Source organism: Micromys minutus (genome assembly GCF_963924665.1).
Source record: "Micromys minutus genome assembly, chromosome: 22".
In the NCBI taxonomy this organism is placed as follows: domain Eukaryota; kingdom Metazoa; phylum Chordata; class Mammalia; order Rodentia; family Muridae; genus Micromys; species Micromys minutus.
The window spans coordinates 45251532-45267559 of NC_137957.1; the positions used below are offsets into that span (position 1 = coordinate 45251532).

Below are 16028 nucleotides of genomic sequence, written 5' to 3' on the forward strand. Positions count from 1 at the left end.
ATACCTGTCCATTTATCTCTGTCCAGGCTCCAGGAACCTTATCATGGCCTCGAATCCAGTTATGCAGAACTTCAGCAGGCTGGTCCCAAGAAATCTAGGTGAGCAGAAATATGGGTTGTGAAGCCTAGAGGTGACACTTAACTTCTCTCTGCCATCGGGGAATCAAGCAGGGACACGGACGGGCTGCTGCTGGGTCAGGAAATGGTATCCTGGGTCCTATTCAGCAGTAGAGGGCTGTGACTTGGCTGTGCCTTACTGATGTAAGTACCTCAGCGTTTTCCTTCTTCTGGATGCCTTCATATGTCGCCCCCTCTTCTGGCTGGGGAGTGCGGGGTGCTTTTCCATCAGCTATGAGTTGGACGGCTTCTACCTAAAGCCAAAGCCAGTACTAGTATGAGGGAGCGATAAAGGCACGGCCGGACCAATGGACGCTCGAGTCCACCACACTGACTGCCTATAATTAATCTGCTTAGGAAGTCAGTCTGCGGTGACAGCTGCTGCTGTTTCCTCGACAGCTCCTTTACGGAAGTTATCCCTTACAGACATCACAAGTATCCTGAAAGGCGTATGCCACGTTCCCGTTTTGCAAAAGAGGGAGCTGTAATTTCCGGAAAAGTTGGACCACTAACTCTAGACTCAACCACATTTGGCCAAGGATAGCTGTGAATGCAACCAAACACAACATTCTACACAAACTAACTCAAAACACCAAAAGAGGCTTTGTTTTTTTTTTGTTTGTTTGTTTGTTTGGTTGGTTGGTTGGCTTTTTGGTACCTCAACTGCACATCTTCTGAGTGCACACTTTGTAGAATGCAGTGTCATTTCGCAACAACAAAGTGTTTGGTGGTGTGCCCACTCCAACACCAAGCCTGCACTGAAGCATGAATCCTTGTTGGGGCTTGAGGTGAAGTTCCAGAGCAAGCTCGTGCTGGGCCCCGGCTCACCCTAGAGAGACAGGAGGGCTGGAGGGGATGGGCCGTTCTGCCCATCATGGTAATACCTAGCTATTTATGGCCTCACTGCTTTGGAATGTGTCCGAGTTCTCTTTCCTGACACATTTGCTGGGAGGCCCATGGATGCCTCTGTGCTACCTTGATTGTAATTATTGGTTTTGAGCACCTACTGTGTGCTAGATCCTTTATGCCAACGATGGCATTTCATTTTCAGAACACCGCACAGGAAGGACTTAGGCCAGAGAGCAAGGGCTTGCTGTTGTCAGCCCATAAGGCATCACTCTGTAGGTGACAGAACATGAGCTTGCAGACAGGTCTCTCTGACGCTAAGGACCCTCTGGCCAAATCGCTAAGTGACCTGGACAAGTCTCACTCTTCCTTCACATCAGTGACAACTACTTAATAGAACCTTGCTACTTTTTCTACCAAATTCTTTATGGTGCGTGCGTGCGTGCCTGCGTGTGTGTGTGTGTGTGTGTGTGTGTGTGTGTGTGTGTGTATCATGGAGATAACCGAAAGGCATAGAAATTGCTTGCTGAGTCTTTGAATATTTTTATGGATAAAATGCTTTACTTCACAGTGTATAGGCATGTTTGGAATCTTTTACTCTGAGAACATCTGAATAAAGTTAATAATCACATTTCACCCTGTTAAATAGACTAAACATAGGTTTAAAGGAAATCTAAGCTACATAGAAAAAAAATAAAGGTTTTTTTAAAAATTCTTCCTTATAACTAGTCATTATCAATAGGGTTGGAGATTCAAGTATTTGGCTGGAGGGTAGAGCAGTTTGATTGCTGCCTTGATGTTCCAGCCCTATGGAACAAGTCATCATCAGAGACTATGAGACTTTCAAGCTCCAAGTTACACTACAGACATGAGCCACCATGCGTGGCTTGCAAGTTCTTGCTGAAAGAAAACCAGTCCTCAGACGTTAAAGGTTTGCTAAATTCGTGCTGATGCCGTGAATATACTGACCATGGCCTTGATCCCCTCAGGAAAAAGGAAGCGGTTATAAAGCGAGTCCACTGTGTCGTTGGGTTTGACGTCACATGATCTCTGAAGAAGAATGGGTCCTGTATCTAAACCATCATCTGCCCAGAAAACAGAAAAGCCAGCTTTCTTATCTCCCATGATTAGAGTCCTGTGAAAAGAGGAGTCTCCATTTAAAATGCTGGTGGATTGTATCAAGTAGAGAATTGGTCAGGTAAGGGTAAGGTGGTTGCGATGCAGACGCAGGCAGTGAGTATAGAACTTCACAAGTTCACGGCAGAACTCTAAGCCACCAGCGTTTGTAAAGAGCAACACCCCTACGTTCCTAGCACTCCGTTCTCTTGTAATAATGGCTTGTGTGTGTCTGTCTTCAAAGGTGTCACCATCCATCCTTACTGCCACCCACTGACTGCAGGCTTTCTTCTTCAGGACTGAGTCATTTTCATGCCTGCCCATACTTCCTACATTATACCAGGTCATAGACTAGACAGAATTAGAATGAAAAATGTAACAGGGTACTTGTGAAAGGAAAACTGATGGTTAATTTAGGCTTATAATTTAGTATAAATGTCACCTAAACTTAGAATTAGCTCTAGACTGGCTGTGTAAACTGTAGTCTATGTCAATTGACTAAGTCAACTATTCATACGGTGTGCTGTATACAGCCCAGGAGAAAAGAAATTCTTAGCTTGGCTCTGTAGGGGCTTGTAATACAAACAAAAAGCTGGATATGTAGAAAGATGTCTATAAACTCATCGAAGAGAGCGGGCACATACAGAGAAAATATAAATACTTCAGCAATGTCCTATGTCATTTTTAAGATTTATTTTTATTTATATGTATGTGCCTGTGAGTGTGGGTGGATGCCCTGTGTGTGTGTGTGCAGATGACCACAGAAGCCAGAAGAGGGACTGGACTTGGAGTTACAGGTTGTTGTGAGATATTGATTTGGGTGCAGGAACCAGACTCTGGTCATCTGTAAAAGCAGCACATGTTTTTAACTTCTGAGCCATCTCTTCAGCCTCAACCCCTCCCTAAATTGTTTGTATTTCTCTGAGCTGTCAAGCAACACCTAAATCAGTCATCAAGTGGATCTCTCTCTCTCTCTCTCTCTCTCTCTCTCTCTCTCTCTCTCTCTCTCTCTCAATATTTATTTATTTATTCTATATGAGTACACTGCAGCTGTATTCAGACACTCCAGAAGAGAGCATCTGATCCCATTACAGATGGCTGTGAGCCCCCATGTGGTTGCTGGGGTCTGAACTCTGGACCTCTGGAAGAGCAGTCAGTGCTCTTAACCACTGAGCCATCTCTCCAGCCCCTCTCCCTTTTAGAAACATTGAGGAATTATCATCACAGTGTCATGAGCCTTGAAAATGTACATAGGCTTTGACTCAATGATTTTCCACATAGAAAGAATTAAAAATGAAAACCAGATTCAAGGGCAAAGGTATCTACTACTAGTAGTATAGTACTACTACTTATAAAATCAAAAGTAAATAGATCCCTGGCATCGATCTTTAAATACCATAAAGTATTTTTCAGCACATTTAAACCACATATAGATAGTTTTTATATCTAATAATCAGAAACCAGGAAAATGGCAAATGAGAGAACAAAGGTGAAGGTGGAGGGGAAAGTCCAGATCAGCCTGGTGTTGGGTACTTATGGTGTGTCAGGAACTTTCATGCAACAGAAGTGGGAATAAATGTTGGACGACATCTCCTTGAGAAGCTTTAAGTCAAAGGAAGGGAGATGGCTGATAAAGAAGGCAGCTTCCTCTAACTCTGCGCTTTCTTGAATGTACTTGACATCATTGGTATTAGAAGAAAAAAGTTCTGATAGCATCACACACTAATGAAGACTATGAGGATACAGGTCAGAGGCACAAAGAAGTCCTTCGATGAACCAGCAGGAATCAAACTGATCTTATTTGTCTGACCATTGAAGCTTTGGGGACCTGGTTACAGCCCCTGGAATTGATACCCAGAGGCCATCGTTGGGGATTCTGTCCTGCTTCCTGTCGTGTCCCCAGCTCTCAGGGGAGTTCAAACGACTCAAGCAATCAATCAGGATGTTACATGCAGAGGTGTGTGTGTGTGTGAACATGTGCACACCTGCGTGCGTGCTAAATGCAACTGTTATGTGTGCATGTGGAGTGCACACACATGCAAAGGCCAGAGGTTGACATCAAATATCTTCCTCAGTTCTCCATTCTAGTTTTTGAGTCCGGGTCTCTCGTGAAACACGGAGGCCATTAAGTCAGCCACGTTGGCTGGTCTGTGAGCTCCAGGGAACAGACCTATGCTTACCTCCCTCCAGCTGGGGTTACAGATGCAAGCCTCTATGCCTGGCATTTATGTGGGTGGCAGGGGTCTCAAATCCTGTTCCCCATGCACACACAGCAAGCACATCGCTGACTGAACCATCTCATCTCCCCAGCCCCAAGCAGACATCGTTTTTCTGCATCACGTAGGAGAGAAAGAGAAAAGCCATGGACTATGGAAATGGAGGTACTTGCTGTCACAGGTCTCACCAGTTGATGGCAGAAGCACCTCTGTGCCTGGGTAGGAGTGACGGGTGGTAGATGATGGAACCGTGCTTTGGGCTATCAATGACATCCATGGGGATGAACTGTGTGCAGAAGGGAAGCACGTTGAGCTCAGCACCCACCGACTGGTAGGCTGCGGCTACCTCCTTGACGGTTTTACCCTTGACTCTCCACCGAGGGAACTTGAACACGGGGGTCCCATCTTTCTCTGCGGCCAACGCTGAGCACACAAAAAAGAGATTGTCCTTTTTGAAAAGGCCGTGGTCTTATATCAACATGCCGTAACATTGCAATTTCACACAGCTTTTTACAGGCTAAACGCAGTGGGGAACAGCTGGGACTATGACTAGAATTTGATGTTGTTACCATTGTATCAGTTCCTCCATCTTTCTAGAGGGGCCTTCATACACTTTAAGCACAATGTATCTGAGCTTGAAAGCTGGTGAGTGGATGATATTTTCAGATTTTGATGAAAGGGTTTTTTCTTAAAAGAACTTTCATTACACGTTTATTCACTTAGTGTGTGTATATATGTGTGTGCGAGTATGTATGTGAATGCATACGTGTATGTATATGCATGTGTATGTCTGCACATGTGTATGCACATGTGTGTTTATTTATGTGTGTGTACATGTGTCTGCATGTGTGTGCATGTGTATCTATGCATATGTGTACTCATGTGCATGTGTATCTATTCATCTGTGTATATGTATCTGTGTGCATATGTGTGCTTGTGTGCATGTGTGTGCATATGCGTGTACATGTGCATGCGTGTATGTTTGCATGTGTAAGTGTGCATCTGTAAGTGTGTGCCTGTGTGTGACAGCATATATATCCATCATAGGCCATCTTCAGGAGCTAGGGCTGAAGGGTTTGCTTCTGTTCTTTTGTTTCCTTTCTCTCTCCAGTTATCTCAGTCCCAAAGGACGAGGTGAAGTCTCTGAGACAAAACCTGAGTTCTTGAAGCCTTGTTAAGTCCCAAAGGTATCCGAATGGAGTCTAGTCCCTGACCAACCATCTGAAAGAGTCTGAGCAACCAGCACAAGAATGCACAAAACATTAATGTCATAGAATGTTCAAGAAGTGTAGCTCAGGTCAGATCACAGGTAAGTGGAGATAAATGTGATAGTGGGGAATGGGGAGGTGGCTCTGAGGGTAAAAGTGCTTTCTATGTAACCACGAGGCCCTGAGTTCAAATCTCCAGCAGTCACATTTTAAAAACCTGAACACAGGGCTGGAGAGCTGGCTCAGTAGTTTGGTTCCCAGAACCTGTGTTAAGTGCCTGATGACCACATTCGCAGATATAGAGATAATTAAAACAAAATAAATAATAAATATTTTTTGAGACAGGATCTCACAGTATAGCTCCTTCTATCCTAGAACTCACTCTGTAGACCACACTGGCTTCGAACTCACAAAGATCTGCACTCCTTTGCCTCCCAAGTCCTGGAGCATGCTGTTATAAATAAACCCTTTTTAAAAACTGGACATGGTTGCATGCACCTGTGACTCTAACACTGTGGGGACAGACAGAAGGCTCACATGGATTTGATGGCCTCCAGCCTAATGAGAGACCCCGCCTCATGGGAATACGGTGGAGAGTCACAGGACAGGACACCTGACATCCTCTACAGTTCAGGTACACACACACACACACACACACACACACACACACACACATTACTTATGTGATAATGGGAGGAATCTGAGGTTTCATGGGAAAGAAAATGGGGTAGAGAAGATGTTTTCACTGTAAAAAACAGAGCTCTGCAGAAGTAGAAACTTGCCATGGCAGTTTACTGGTGTCCATATTGTTGTGTGTTCAGAGCTAGTTTTGGCTTGCTCAGTGGACTCTCCAGAGGAGAGCTGTTGGCTGCTGTCCTTGCTTACAAGCCTGATTGATGTAAGGCAAAGCATTTTACGCATACCTTCCCCCAAGAACTCTCACCTCACCCTGTGAATGCGCCACTGAATTGGTGGTTGATAAGCTGAGTGACGTGCACAGGGTCACAGGTGGAAAGGGGCAGACGCCACATCTGTCTCCTGATCTCAGAGCTTAAGCAGCTGTACCATCTCAGGCCACATTGTGTAAAAGTCATGTTGGGCTGTCTTCCTTTTCTGTGTTACATCATGAGTTCACATGGTCATGGCCAATGGGAAGAGGTCCTGATCCTGGATCCAGGGACCAAGGGAACGCCCCTTCCCCAGATCTGTTTTGAAATGAGCCTGATAATCATACCTGTGATTCCAAAAGTTCATGTACACAGCAGGGATCGCTAGTTGTCCGCACCAGGCGAGGGATCTCCTAGCGGGTTGACTAGCTTTAGTTGCCAACTTGACACAACCTAGAATCACCTTGGAAGACAGTCTCACTGAGAAACTGTCTCGATCACATTGGTCTATGGGCTGGCCTGCAGCGGATTATCCTGATCTCTTAGTTGAAGTGGGAAGACCCATCTAAAATAGACAGCACCGTTTCCTGGGCAGGGGATCTTGAACTGTTTGAAAGCCAGCTGAACACTAGCATGCATATATGAATTCCTTACTCTCTGCTCTTGATCTAATAATGGATGAGATCTCTCCAGCCGCCTCGGCTTTCTCACGGCGATGGACTGTAACCCGAAACTGCAAGCCAGAGAAATCCTTCATCCCTTGAGTTGCTTTTGTCAGGGCACTTTTAAAAATTACTATCACAGCAACAGGAAACCAAAACTAAGACACCCTGTACAGTTAAGTATATAGCCACCTCTAAGACAAACTGGGTTTCCAGGCTCAGCCTGTGCCTAGCATCTGGCAGGTTGGATATGCCCAGAATTGACTGTGTCTGTAGTAAAATGCTCATTCTGTGCTCCCTCTTTCTCTTGTCCATGTGTGTACATGTTTGCACGAGCATATGCACGTGTCCATGTGTTCGCCTGTGTGTATGGAGGCCACAAGGCAACACCAGGCATCCCTGACGTTTCTTCTAACATCTTATTTTTTTTGGACAGGGTCTTTTCCTGAACCAAATGCTTTCCAGTTATCTAGTTTACCTGGCCAACAAGTCCCAAGGATGCTCTTGTCTCCACCTCCACCCCACAATGTTGAGGTAAGAGACAAGGCCAGGGCACAAGGTTTGACCTGAGTACTGGAGATCTGAACTTGTCCCCAAGCTTGGGTGGCAAGCTCTTTAGTAGCTACACCACCATCCCAGCTCCGTCCTTTCCCTGTTTGCTTTCTGGAACATAGACTTGGTTGGGGCTGAAGCAGCAACCTTGGACCATGAAGGAGTTGTCTTGGTAGGGCACAACAAGAAAAAGCTCACGTGAGATGCAACAGAAGCATCTCAGATCACCAGCCAGCCTCGAGAGCGTTGGACTTCATGTCCCAGGATGCACTCACCCAGCGGGTCGGCCTTTCCATCCTTGTCTGGCACTGTGAACACTCCCACTACTCGGTGGCCCTCTTTCCGGAGGTGGCTGTAGACTTCCTGTCCGAACAGGCTCTGGCCAATAAGTGCCAACTTCAGCTTGTTTTTTAAATAAACCTGTGAACGGGTATAGTCTGGTGTGATGGCAGAAGGGTCCCAAGTTCAAGACCAGCCTGGGCTACATGTGACTTGCAGTCCAGCTGTGCTACTTGGGGTGTTAATGTTCCCCCAAACTAGAATATCTAACAACAAGAAACAAGAAACAAAACAAACAAACAAAATAAAACAAAACAAAACACAGTTTTGAGCATGAGAAAGAATCAATTTCTTTCAAGGTGTTTGTCAGGGGAGTTCAAGAAACTCCCCAAACAATGCTATTACTGTTGACTTTGGTTGTGTCTCAGAAGTTGAAGATAAGATCCCATTGCTGAAAATGCCATAAACTTCAGACAGAGGATCCAGTAAAATAAAACTGGATTTGACCAGAAGGCCTCTTTCTTGAGGACTAACTTTCATAGTAGAAGGTGCTGTGAAAGCTACCAAGGGAGAAAAGCAATTTACAGTCTTACCCAGCTGTAACATTTATGAACCACAGTGACCATCAGGACATGTATCTGTAAAGGGGCAATCGTGGAACTTACATCTTGGTGGTAACCAACAAACAGCTTTATAATTGTTCTTAAGGGCTTAAGACCCTCCAAATAGGAGGGAATTAATACCCAACATCCCATGGCTAGTGAGGTCATAAATCTTGGAGTATACCACTGCCACTCTTTTAAACTCCCATGATTCCCAACTGCATTCTAAATATCCTGCAGGTAACTGATACACCTACATACAACTCCAACATGTAACTGATACACCTACATACAACTCCAACATGTAACTGATACACCTACATACAACTCCAACATGTAACTGATACATCTACATACAACTCCAACATGTAACTGATACACCTACATACAACTCCAACATGTAACTGATACACCTACAGACAATTCTTAGACCTAAGGTTACATGACAGTTATCAAATCCCAAGTGACCAGCCCTAAAAACATACCTATGGGCAATGCTAAGTGGACTTAGCAGGTCTTACACACACACACACACACACACACACACACACACACAAATAATAATTGAGGAGGTCACAGATTTGAGAGGAAAAGGAGAAATAGAAGTGTTATAAACACAGGACTTATATATGAAATGCTCAAATGATTTACTTTTTAAAAAAAAAGTGTAAAAACTGGATTTGGGGGCATGCACGTATAATTTCAGTGCTGAGGGAGCAGAGACGGGTGGATGATTAGAGCTCGTTAGCCAGCCAGTCCATCTGAATGGGCAAGCTCCAGGCCAATGAGAGACTGTCTCAAAATCAAGATAAATGGTGTGGTGGTTTGAATAGACTTGGCCCACAAATTGGCACTATTAAAATGTATGGTCTTGTTGGAGTAGATGTGGCCTTGTTGGAGGAAATGTGTCACTTTAGGAATGGGCTTTCAGACCCTCCTCCTAGCTGCCTGGAAGTTAGTCTTCTTCTAGTGGCCTTCAGATGCAGATGTAGAACTCTTGGCTCCTTCTCCAGCACCATGTCTTCCAACCATGATAATAATGGACCAAACCTCAGAACCTGTAAGCCAGCCCCAGTAAAATGTTGTCCTTTTAGAGAGAGTTGCCTTGGTCATGGTGTCTCTTCACAGCAATGGAAACCTTAACTAAGACCAGTGGGCTCCGGAGAGATGTCTTGGTAGTTAAAAGCTCTTGCTACTCTTTCAGAAGACTCTTATTTAGTTCCCTGCTCCCATGTTAGGTAGCTTACAACAACCTGTAACTCTAGCTACAAGGGATTCAACTCTCTTTCAATCTACTTTGGTACACACACACACACACACACACACACACACACACACACACACACACACAAAGAAATAAAAAACAAAAGTAGAAGATCATACTTAAGGCACAAGCCTAGAGTTGACCTCTAGCCAGTACACACACACACACACACACACACACACACACACACACACACATACACACACACCAAGAAAAATATAAAAATGTTCTATAAACATTATTTCTGTATCTTATTATTAGAGCTGAAATAGAATCTTCCTTACAAAAAAACTTCAACTTCACCTCATGCAATTACTAACACCAGCTATTTTAAGACATAGGAAACACTGCTTTCAAAATACACAGAGGGGCCAGGCTGTATGTAGCTCTAGCTCTTTGGGGGAATATTTATTCCCCATATGCAAGACATTTAGTATGACAACTATTGTTACCAAAAATGGGTGTGTTGGTGTAAAACCTCAAAGAGCACATAAGCCAGGAGACAGCACCCTTCAGTGCAGTGTGTTTGCCGTGTTCTATGTGACTGTCATCCAGCCAGCTGGAGTTTCAATTCTAGATCGGCTGAAAAGGGGTGTTTAAAGCAACCATGTTGTCACGGAAAATATCATAGTCATTAAACACTCTCTGAGCTTAACTGGCGACTCCTCACTCCCCACCACCACCTCATGTGCTGGAGTTGAATCTTGTGCTCTACTACAGAGCTACACCCCCAGTCCAAGGTGAGTCTCTAACACTGAGAAATACTCAAGATTTCAGGACTCACAGTATATTTGTGAATTTATAAGATTCCAGAAAACTGGACTTAAGATATTTGTCGCTTTCATTTCTCCAAGCACAGTCCTGACTTGACAATACTCAGAATCTGCTGTTTCAAATGTGGGTTCTGGGTTCTCATGGCAGACCTAGTGAGCTGGAATCAGGGTCCCAGGAAGCTTTGTCTGAAGAAGGCTTCCTAGCGATCAGTGAGCTCACTAACATCCGATTCTCCGCTCCATCTGCCAGACCGCAAGATAAAGACTGCCCTGGGAAGCTTGGGGCAGGAAGAAAATGTAGAAACAACTCGAAACATTTGACTGGAATGTTGTTGGTCCATGTCAAATATTTCACATGCATGATTCGACTACACAGACTCTCGGAAACAGGCACTCATAAGTCATTGTAAAAATGATGAAGATATTAAAGCAATGATGTGTGGAGACAGCCTGACGTCCAGTAGTCACCAGGAAACAGGATGGAATTTTCTAGTCTGCTTTCCTATAAGCACCATGACCAAAAGCAACTCGGCAAGGAAAGGAGCTTATCTGGCTCATAGTTCCAGGTCACACTCCACCATTGAGGGAAGTTAAAGCAGAACCAGAAGCAGAAACCATGGAGGGAGTCTGCTTACTGGCTCGCCCCCTCCCTCTTGCTCAGTTAGCTTTCTTATACAACCTAAGTGTCTAGGGATGGTGCTCACAGTGGGCTGGGCCCTTTCACATCAATTATAGTCAAGAAGATCTCTTTCAGACATACTCACACTTCTTCAATTTGTCTCTGTCCATTGCTCTCTGTGCACATTTCCCTTTAGGACCCCCTACACGACATGATGCATAGAAAAAAATGGTCCCTGTCTGGTAATTCATCAGTCAGGAGGGAAGGCACTCAAGTAGACATATCAGTGACTTAGTGCTAAGATAGGTGGGCAGGGCACAATGAGGTTCTGAAAGGGGAAGATATCACTGGAAGAGTTCTTCACAGTGAGTAGGAGATAGAATATTTGTCCATATGTGTCCATATGTGTTTGTGTTCGTGGGCACATATGGATGCAGGTGTATATGTGTGTGTGCACCTGTGTTCATGGAGGCCAGGTGTCCATGTCTGGTGTCCTCTATCACTACGCTCCGTGTTATTATTTGAGACAGGGTCTTTCACCAAACATGGAGCTGACTGATTCAGCTACACTGGAAACCAGTTGACTCCAGGGATCCTCCTATGTCTGCCTTCCCAGACTTCAGGTGCACATCACCATGCCTAGCTCTTTACATAGGTGCAGGAAGCTGAACTCAAGACCTGATGCTTCTTCACCAAGCACTTCTGCTGAGCCATCTCCTTCTCCCCAGGGGAATTCTCAGGCGGAATCTCAGGCATCTCATCTTGGGAGCTGGCCGAGAAGGTGGGGAGGATTATGGGAGGACCCTGGGAGGTTCCAGGCAGAAGAAAATGGGTTAATAGCACCATATCCGGAATAGGGGAGTCACGGGGTTCTGACAAACATCAAGGGAGTCAGCAACTGCAGGGGGCTTTGTCTGTTGCCAGTCATTGTATCATATTCTGAAGACAGTGGGAATCTCCGAGGGACGGGAGAGTGACATGGATTCATTTCTGGGTTAGTAGATCTCAGGTAACTCCGATGGAGGCATGACCTGGTCCCAAGGAGGCATGCCTCGTGTGCTTAAAACTGGAGCAGAGAGGGAAAGTAACAGCTGACTTCATAGCTGACTTCTGGTAGATTCCTAGGATGTATTTGGTGTGTGCAAAGGCCCATGTCTGGCGTTTGAAGCTCTCACCTGAATAGGAGCCTCGTGTCATTCTTCCCAGGGAGATGAATCGATGCAAGACGTGCAGATGCCGTCATCAGTGACAAGCTTGTGCAACTCGATTTCCTTAGGGCATCATTCCATAAAGAAGGGGTTCATGTCAATTGTCATGCGATTTTTCCCTCAGTACTGGGGGGGGAGTATCAAAGCTGAATCACTGTGGGTGTCAGGCCAGAGGTTTGCCACTAGCCTAGCCATCATTGCTTTTTAAAAATGCTTTTCAAGCTGGTCACGATGGCCCACATTTTTAATCCCAGCACTTTGGAGGCAGGGACAGGTAGATCTCTGTGAGTTTAAGGCCAGCCTGGTCTACAAAGCAAGTTCCAGGAAAGCCAAGGCTACACACAGGAAACCCTGTCTCAAAATACAAAAAAATACCAAAACAAATAAACAACCCCCTACAGCAAAACCTAAACCAAGCCTTTGAAAGATTCGTCATTTGTGTATTGCTAACGTTCGAGTATCTGTGGCTTATGCCGTGAGTGTTTGATGGCCCAGCCATGTTTCTATTCCTGGTATCTGTCACTTGGCTTGTTCAGCTTCTCTTTTTTCTAAACTGAAAACTTCTGGAACTCCCACGTGGAAATCTCATCCTTCAAAACCCCTTCCTTTCATCTGTCACTGACAATGTGGTGGCAAAGACCAGGGTAGTAGACACAGTTCCTTGTTATCTGTGACCCAGGACCAGACTGGTTAAAAAAAAAAAAAAAAAAAAACTAAGGAAGGGTCCGAGGGTTACCCAGCAGAAGGGTCAAAAGCCCAGAGCAGACTGGTCTCTTATAAACTATGACTGTCCCCAAAAGTCACTAATATTTATTAAACAGAGCAAGATAAATTCTGACCATTTATTTGGATTCTGCCTTTAACTTTTTTATATATGGCATTGTCAGAAGAAAACCAATGGGGGGGAAATCCTTTATAACACAGCCAGGACGTGCTGATCGCAAAAGGGCTTGTGTGCACAGGATAGACGCTTTCCTCAGCTGGAACAGCCTGTATTGTCTATCCGAGACCCACCGAAGTGCTGAAGGCAGAGTCACTTGCAACGTGTCGGCTCTCTCTCCATTTCTAGAAGCGATCTGATGCAATCCCACGTCCGCGGGCTGGGCCGGGGCCCGGTTCTTACTCTACAGTTTTACAATGTTCCAGCGTGGCTACTCCTGCAGCGCTGGGTGATCCTGGAAATCTGCCTGTCACTACTTGCTACTCGGTGGGAAGCACCAGGCTGTCCCAGCTTGCAGCGCTGAGCTTGCCTGCGTCCCAGTCACATCTGGTAGACATTGAAGGCAGTCTCACACTTACGCACCGTCCACTCACGTCGGGGGGCCATGAAATGCAAAAAGGAAGAAAACAGACTGGCTGCTTTCCCTTTACTCATTGTCAGTCCCCAGCTTGCCATCCCAGCCAGACCAGACAACCGCGTCTGCTGCTGATTCCTCGCAGCAGACAAAGGCTCTTTGACGATTCCCATTCCGGATACTGCCACAGGCTTCTCTGGACTTTCCTAGTCTGAAAAAAAGCTGTTGTCCCTTCTAGCAAGGTCTGAGCATCACTGCCCACCCAACCTCACCGTCCTGGCCCTGCGACCCCCGAGGTCTGGAAAGTAAGACCAGGATGTGAATGCTCGCTTTGACAGGACTCACCCGGCTGGTGGAGAAGTACCGTAGCACCTGGCTCCCCCGCCACAGCATGATGCAGAGGAGCGAGCGATCTCCAGGCAGACCGCAGGAGCGGGTACCAAGGCTGCAGGGGGTTGACGGCTCCGCTTCAGCTCAGTCCAGCTCTGCTCACGGCCCCGCCCCCTCGAGTGGCAGGGACCGCCCCTTGGCTGGCAAAGCTCCTGCCCCTAAGGACACGTGACCTGGTGCAAGTCTCCGGAATGAACCGATGTCTAACCACAGGGGCAGCTTGGAAGCTACCTAGACTATACTCTATGGCTAGCCCAGGCGTTCGCTAGAGGTAGGATCTTCCACGAGTTACTCAGACCCTCGGAGTCAGGTAGAGAGCCGTGCCTTATACTTTGATCAGACACCCTGTGAGGGTTGCTTTTCATTATCAACTTGGCCTAAGATAGGGTGGCCTGGGAAAGGGATTGCCTAGATAAGGCACGCCTGGATGGAATATTTCTTGGGTTAACTGAGGTGAGAAGATGCGTCCTGATTGTGGGTAGCACCATTTCGTGGGCTGGACCCTGAACTGCGAAAGAGTGAAAACACACACACACACACACACACACACACACACACACACACACACCGTGCTGAGCAGTAAGCTTGAGTGCATGTATTTTCTATCTCTCCGAGTGTGACTAGCTGTCTCGGCTTCCTGCCTTGACTTCTGGACAATGATGGATAGTAACTGGACTCCTAATCTGGACAAACCAGTTGCTTTTTTTGCCTAGGTATTTCACAACAGAAATGAGTGAGAACACCTTCCAAGTCACGGACATAGCAGGCTCCAGAAAGCGACAGGCACACTTGTGCAGCTTGGGCTTGAGCTGGGAAGATAAGGTGCTGGGCGCCCTTGCTTTAGACACAGCCGGATACCCGGATCATCGCAGGATAAGAGGGTCGGTAAGATACCGTCCACTGGGCTTGTCCCACAGTTCTAGTCCCCAGTAGATAACTCATACCTGCATCTGTCCTTCGCCTCTCTGAAGAAACTCTCACACATCCTGTGGTGGAACCCTTGTCCCAAAAGGACTCCTTAGCCTGGAGTTCGGGGCTACGTGGCACCTGGCGTTCACTCTTGTTTCTTGATATTCTTCTGCCCGTGTGATTATTGTTTCCCAGCCTTTCATTATGAGCTCATTCATTGAACGGACTAACAGCTTTCTCTGTCACATCCATACAGATGAGTTAACTTTTTGTGAGACTCCACTATCCTTAATCCCCTTAAACAATTCACTCGATTTATTTAGATAATCATTCAGGGCACTGGATGCCTAAAGAGGCTGTTAAAGCCAGATCTGAAAGATCTTTTACATGGTGGCTCGCAACGATCATCTGTAATGGGATTTGATGCTCTCTTCTGGTGTGTCTGAAGACAGCTACAGTGTACTCATATACTACTACTACTACTACTACTACTACTACTACTACTACTACTACTAATAATAATAATAATAATAATAAATCTTTGGGGAAAAAGACTTACTTCATTTTTAATTAGTGCAATGTGTTGTCTCTATGTGTCTGTATGTCTTGTGCCCTCAGAGGGAAGTTACAGGAAGTTGTAAGTCACCTGAAGTGGAACTGAACTCTGATCCTTGGTAAGAGCAATATCAACCCCCCCCCCTTTTTTTTTTTTTTACTGATTTTATTGGATATATTTTATTTATATTTCAAATATTATCCCCTTTTCTGGATTCCCCTCCCCCATTCCCTTCCTCCTGCTTCTATGAGGGTGTTCACCTGCCCACCCATCCCCTCCCACCTCCCTGCCCTGACATTCCCCTACACTGGGGCATTGAACCTTGGCAGGTCCAAGGGCTTTTCTTCCCATTGATGCCCAACAAGGCCATCCTCTGCTACATGTGCACAGTATGAACTCTTAACCACTGCCCTGGTCCAAGACATTGGCTGTTAATTAATTGGTATTGATTTTACCAACATCTTAAGACTAGATATTTGTTTCAGCTTTACTGATCTGTATATCAGCTTGTGAAAATTGTGAGGCTTGAG

At 45.7% G+C, this 16028-nt stretch overlaps 1 protein-coding gene across 1 annotated transcript in view; it reads right to left on the minus strand.

The window, feature by feature from the left end:
• Positions 1-14036, minus strand: part of ALDH1L2 (aldehyde dehydrogenase 1 family member L2) — a gene marked incomplete at both ends in the record, with an annotated part of 43857 nt that extends 29821 nt beyond the window's left edge. The window contains 6 exons of the mRNA XM_080935240.1: positions 5-94; positions 269-366; positions 1928-2097; positions 4483-4717; positions 7879-8023; positions 13989-14036. Coding sequence (XP_080791366.1) covers positions 5-94; positions 269-366; positions 1928-2097; positions 4483-4717; positions 7879-8023; positions 13989-14036 — 786 coding nt within the window. The remainder of the gene's footprint in view (positions 1-4; positions 95-268; positions 367-1927; positions 2098-4482; positions 4718-7878; positions 8024-13988) is intronic.
• Positions 14037-16028: the final 1992 nt, after the last annotated feature.